This window comes from Phasianus colchicus, chromosome 1 (genome assembly GCF_987193195.1).
Source record: "Phasianus colchicus chromosome 1, bPhaCol1.hap1.1, whole genome shotgun sequence".
NCBI classification, from domain to species: Eukaryota; Metazoa; Chordata; class Aves; order Galliformes; family Phasianidae; genus Phasianus; species Phasianus colchicus.
The window spans coordinates 22,470,621-22,476,792 of record NC_143436.1 but is presented as its reverse complement, the minus strand read 5'-3'; the positions used below and the strand labels follow the sequence as shown (position 1 = coordinate 22,476,792).

The following is a 6,172-nucleotide window of genomic DNA, read 5'->3' as shown; positions in this document are numbered from 1 at the left end:
TTTTTTTTTAATATTCAACCTTCCTGAATCGGTTTGAGGAAAAACAGGTGAGTTCTGGTGTGTTCTAATTGAATTACTCTGTTGGTAAGCACTCAAAAGCTATTAAGAGTGCATCTGCATATGTGGGAAGGCAGCAAGCATGCACATCAACTCATTGTACAATATAGTCTTCCAGCTGCATCAATACAGATAGGGAAAACTGCATGGAGGAGCTGTTAATGAACACTGGTGACATTTCTTATCACCTGAAGCGATCAGGATGGCTTCTTAGATCCCAAAACAATCAGTCTCCAGGCAGTGGAGCTTCTGTGCTGACACAGACAGTTAAGACTTCAATTCCTGTAAAATACCTAGCTGACAACCTTGCTGGATAGGCTAAACTGGAAAATCCAGAAGCTGGCTGGATTGGGAACCTAAAAATACTGACTGTCAGAAAAATGCCAAAAGAATGATACTTCTAAGAAAAATAAGTTAATTTTCACAGTTGAAGGAAGGGAATGCCATTCAGAGGGACCTCAACAGGCTTGAAAGGTGGGCCCGGGTGAACCTAAAGAGGTTCAACACAGTAAAGTGCAGAGTTTTGCACTTGGGCTGGAGGAATCCCAGGCATTTATAGACTGGAAGGAACAGTCCTTGAAAGCAGCCCTGCAGAGAAGGACCTGGCAGTCCTGGTGGATGAAAAACTTAACATGAGCCAGCAGTGTGCCCTTGCAGCTCAGAAAGCAAATGGTATCCTGGGCTCCATCAGAAGAGGGGTGGCCAGCAGGGACAGGGAGGTGATTGTCCCCCTCTACTCTGCTCTTGTGAGGCCCCATCTGGAATATTGCATCCAAGTGTGGAGCCCCCAGTACAAAAAAGACAGGGAGCTGTTGGAGAGGGTCCAGAGGAGGGCCACGAAAGTGATCAGGTGACCGGAGCACCTCCCCTACAAAGACAGACTGAGGGAGCTGGGCTTGTTCAGCCTGGAGAAAAGAAGGCTGCGGGGTGACCTCATTGCAGCCTTTCAGTACCTAAAGGGAGCCTATAAACAGGAGTGGAATCAACTCTTTGAAAGGGTAGATAACAGCAGGACAAGGGGAAATGGTTTGAAGTTGAGGGAGGGAAGATTTAGGTTGGATGTCAGGGGGAAGTTCTTTACAGAGAGAGTGATGAGGTGCTGGAACAGGCTGCCCAGAGAGGTTGTGGATGCCCTGTCCCTTGGAGATGTTCAAGGCCAGATTGGATGGGGCCCTGGGCAGCCTGGTATAATATTGAATGGGGAGGCTGGTGGCCCTGCATGTGGCAGGGGGGTTGAAGATTCATGATCCTTGAGGTCCCTTCGAACCCTGGCCATTCTTTGATTCTGTGATTTCAAAAATAAAAACACATTCAGTATACTGTCTCTTGTGGCCTGAGTATTTTCATTAAGCTTTATGTCATAGTAAATTTTTAGTTATTATTTGGTTTAACTTTCAGAATAGAATTCTCTACCAAAGCTGAATTACAAAAAGCAGAATATATCACTGTCACACTTCCCTCTGCTTTAGTTTTCCTTGTGTCAGTTTCAATTGGAATTGATTTCCAATTCTGATTTGTGCTGCCGCATGTGCTCTTGACAGTATTTGGTACAGCTCTATGCTTTCCTGACACATATTAGCCAATGACCTCAATATGTAAAATGAGGCTATGAGTACCTTCACTACAGCCACTAAGAAATGAGTTAAGAATTCCCTGCCCCATCACATCAGATCAGCCATCTCTTTACCCAGATTGAAAAGTAGGCCAAAGGCATTCCCATTTTTTCCAGGCCTTAGAGAAGCTAAATGAGCTTTGAAAACTATTGCTATTTTTACAATGCTGTAAGATTGCTGTGAAAAGATATATTTGTGAGGTATCATTTTGTAAGGAAAAAAATTACTTGATGTGAGTTCTTCCGGTCGCTTGGATAAGTGCAAGAATGTATCTAGTCAATAGAGGATATGGTATTTTTGCAAGATTTTTTTTTTCTCATATTCAATTTTTAATAGAAAAATAAACAGATCTCTCTCAGGTCAAATAGAACCAATTTCCAGGAAATGGATCCAGAAGAATTGAACTAATTTGCAAACAAGTTAGTGAATTAGTAGTCTAGCTAATCACTTGCATACAGATTGGAATAATATTAAAAAAGTTAAAAATTACCAAATCACATAGCTCACAGCAAGCAATAGGTTTGCATCAAAATTTTCAGGCTACATTATCTGAATTTTTTTAGAAGTGCACTGTTAGTTATTTAACAGGCATTCCTCATTCTGAACTATCCTTCAAGGTTTAATGTGAAGCTTCTGGCCTTCCCCATGTTTTCAAACAATTATTTTTTTATTTTTTGGCTGCCTTTTCCTGCAAAAAGAACCCAAGCAGTGGCACACTGCTAATAAATGAATTCACTGACCTTTATGGGAAGATCATTCCACACCTTTCTTTTTAATTTTAAAATTACTTGCTTTGCTAGTTGCACACCTTAACAGAACAGTATATAGCAGAAAAGCAATCAAACCCAACCATCTACCTTTAAGAAAACTGTAGCATTATGAGCAATGAGATCTTACAGACAACAGAAAATAGGGTACCTGAGCACAGTACAGTGAGTATCTAAAGAGTGACATGCCAATACAATCTTTGACCTCTCTTTAAATTGTGGATTTACATCAAACTCGATCACTGCTCCAACTTCTTATGGGATTTTGCACCTTTAACACAGTAAATGGTGACAAAGAAGAGTGTTTTTCAAGATGAAGTGTCATATTAAAGCACAGTTATGCGATAATAGCATTAAACACTGCTGCCCTCCCCAGTTAAAAACAATACCCCCCTGTTAATACACATCGTGTGTGTGACCGATCATATTTGGTACTTGAAACATTGCTTCAGAGGAGCTTTGAGTTGCTTAAGGAGTCATTTGTGGACAGAAGGAAGCAAAAGGCCTTACTCAAATCTGTTTTGTCAGCAGATTTCATTGTTCTGTTTTGTTGCTCTTTTAGCTGAAAAATTCAAGCAGCATTTCTAACTTGTCATCAAAGTTGTATCAGAAAAGAAGGAACACATGTTATGGCACTGCTCTGAGATACAAGAAATTCTGTGGCCCATCCATACCTTTGCTGGAAAAAAAAAAAAACATAAAAAAAAACCCCTAATAATTATATTATTATATTTATTATATTATTATTATATATTTATTATTATATAACATAATTCTGCTCTGCATTTTTAAAGTAACTCAGACCTATTGATCCTTCATCAGGTGGATGTTTCCACAAACCACAGTACTTCCTGGGTATTTAGTATGTAGGAAATTATCTGAGCAGGGTGTGCAGCAAAGAGTCTCGTGAAGCCTCTCTCCCATCACTACATCTTGCCTTTGCTTCTCTCCTTTATCTTCTGTTGAATTTCCTTGTTTCCTATCTTTACACTCACTGTTCAGTACACTTGGAATAATACTTATTTGAAACTAATGCTTACTCGATTTTTCTTTCTCCTCCTTTGAAGAAAATTTTCTGCAGTTGCTATGTCCGACTTCATGCCAATTTCATATACTCGAATAATGAATAAATTCACTGCAATGTAAAACACTGTGGTATGAATAGATAAGAACTCATCCCTTCTAAAACAAACTCTCTTCCTTCTGTTGCAAACCTCAGCTTGTCAGACCCAGCTCCACTGTGTTTTCAATCCCACTTCCTGCTGCTCGGTAGCCAAAGGATTAGTATTAAGCAAAGCATTTCAAAGTCTTGTCTGTAAATCTCTGGATCCTGTAACAGCTAAAGCTGATGAGAAAGTTCAATCACTGAACAGCAGGTCACCCATCAGAAATGTCTACTTGCATCTGCAATGTGTGTTATTACTGTACATCCTTACAATTTCTTTGGAAACTTCAAGAGGGTTTTAGGGAACCAAGAGCTTAAATTCAAATGACTTTTGAAAGACTTCCAATCTTAATTGTTTAAACCACCTCAAAACAAGGAGTTCAGGAGCCCAATCATACAGAAATTCCTGAAAACACTATTCCTACATATATTTTGCTTTTTTGCCTGTTTCTTCCTGAAGACTCAAGTCCTTATTTTAATTACATTTTCACCATTTCTATGCACTCACCTGTGTAATTGGTAGGGTGGGGGAGGAACAGAGTTCATGTTCATTTTCAACTCTGCACTAATTCCTTTCTATATAATGATCTTTAGTATTGTAAAATATATATATATTCATTACCAATTACAATTATTTCTACAAGTTGTATTTGGAAAGAGAATTAAATACACGTTCCAATCCAACAAACTGTACGTATTCATTTGAAGCAAGACTAGTGATAGCAAAGTTTTCACTATCTTATGAACTAGAAACTGAAAGTCAAACACAAAACACCTCAGTATTTGAAAAAGACTTTATTAAACATTTTAATAGTTACAATATTCACCAGCACAGAAGTGCCAGTTTTCTGGCAGGGATCTCAGACATCAGACGCAATGAAAAGACTTCATTACAAAAAACATAGACTATCAATTACTGCTGTCAGTTGGTAACAAAAATAAAAGTAAAATAACAAAAATATCTCCTTCCATTATTTTCATGCATTATATACAAGAAAAGTTACAAAAGATTGTCTTCAGTTTAAATTTTAACTTCTGAAGTCATTTGGATCCTGCCAGTGCCTCAGGTTTAATAATACACATTTAATAACACAATATTTTTGCTTATGCAGTTATTCACAGATTCAGGCACTGTTTCATGAACCAGTACTGCTCTTTAGTAAATGGCCAGCTCCATTCTGAAGTTCAGATTTTCCTTTAAAGGAAATATGCACTAATCACCTTTAGTAGTGGTTCCCCATACACACTGATCAATAAAGTTCATATTCTCTGGGGTTATGGTACATAAATTCACTACAATCTTTTAGAGTATCTGAAAATTATCAGAAGACATTTGGTGAATTTGTAAATTGACAAACTGCATAATTACCAGCAAGCGCTGAAAAAAATCAAAAAAGAAAATGTCATCTATTATTAAAACATTATCTGCTTACAAGTACTGTATCTTGCTTCTGAACTCCTTTAAAAAACAGCTGTTGTAAATATTATGAGATTTTTCTCTGATGGGAAGCACTTGATTTGTCTGGGATTTCTACATTAATTATCAGTGGTGAAACATGTCCTGAATTTCTCCTACGTACTTCTGAATGCAAAATAAAACCATCAAGTAATTTCTCCAGCAGTACTTTCAAGCCATGATATCACTAGATTAGTTTGGTATCTCTAAATTTAGTCAAACAATCTGATTATGTAAGATAGAAAAGGCAGATCTTGGCAGTTCAATCTGAAGTAAATTTAACCCAGATATGAGAGCTTTTGAAAACACAAACCCAGGTAATAAACTCTGGTTCACAACTGGGTCATTTTAAAAATCTTTATGGTTTACTGAATTTCAGCATTCATTTTATAATTTTAAACTCTTATTTTCGTGACCTGACTTCAATTTTAGTAATAAGCATCACATAGTCAGATTTGTAACACCATCAAAATACTTTCAGAAAATAGTCTTAAGGTTTACTGTAGAGCTCCTTCTCTCTATCTCTACCAACATCATTTATTTTAATACAGAAATGAACAAAGCAGTATAATTCTGATTATACTTTCTGAGTAAAATGATCAGTTTATTGCTGCCTTTTTGAAGGATAGCTGGGTATTAGATTTCTTCCAGCCTGAGCTGAGCAGCCTCCAGTGAAGCTTAGCCTCTTCCAGTTGCAGCCAGATCACAAGACTGCATATAGAAATGTAGAAAATACATCAAAACATAATTTCCATTCACCTTAACAGAAACTAAAATGCCATATATACAGGCTGAACTGATAAGAATGGAACATGGATTTTTTTTACGTTGTCTCTCATATATAAAAAATAATTGGATTCTTTCTGGATTACTTTCTGTTAGTAACACATTTCTATACAACATCTTCAGCAACTGTAGTGTCAAAAATTTGGTAATAAACTTGATGTTTCGTTCCATCTGCAATATTATAGGACTTGATGAAGCATTCCAGCCATGGCAAGTCATCTACAAATCAAAACCAAATTACAATTTAAAGCTCATTTCCAAATTTTGTAAGAGAGAATTACAACTAGAGCAGGATCTTAACTATGATACTTAAACATATAAAATATTT

The 6,172-nt window shown here is 37.0% G+C and overlaps 1 protein-coding gene across 5 annotated transcripts in view; it reads right to left on the bottom strand.

Annotated features, from left to right (window-relative positions):
• Positions 1-4,382: 4,382 nt before the first annotated feature.
• Positions 4,383-6,172, bottom strand: part of POT1 (protection of telomeres 1) — a 62,952-nt gene continuing 61,162 nt past the window's right edge. For all 5 annotated transcript variants that reach the window (XM_090136849.1, XM_090136866.1, XM_031615053.2 and 2 more), the window contains one exon: positions 4,383-6,063. In XM_090136849.1, coding sequence (XP_089992975.1) covers positions 5,951-6,063 — 113 coding nt within the window. In that variant the 3' untranslated portion in view covers positions 4,383-5,950. The remainder of the gene's footprint in view (positions 6,064-6,172) is intronic.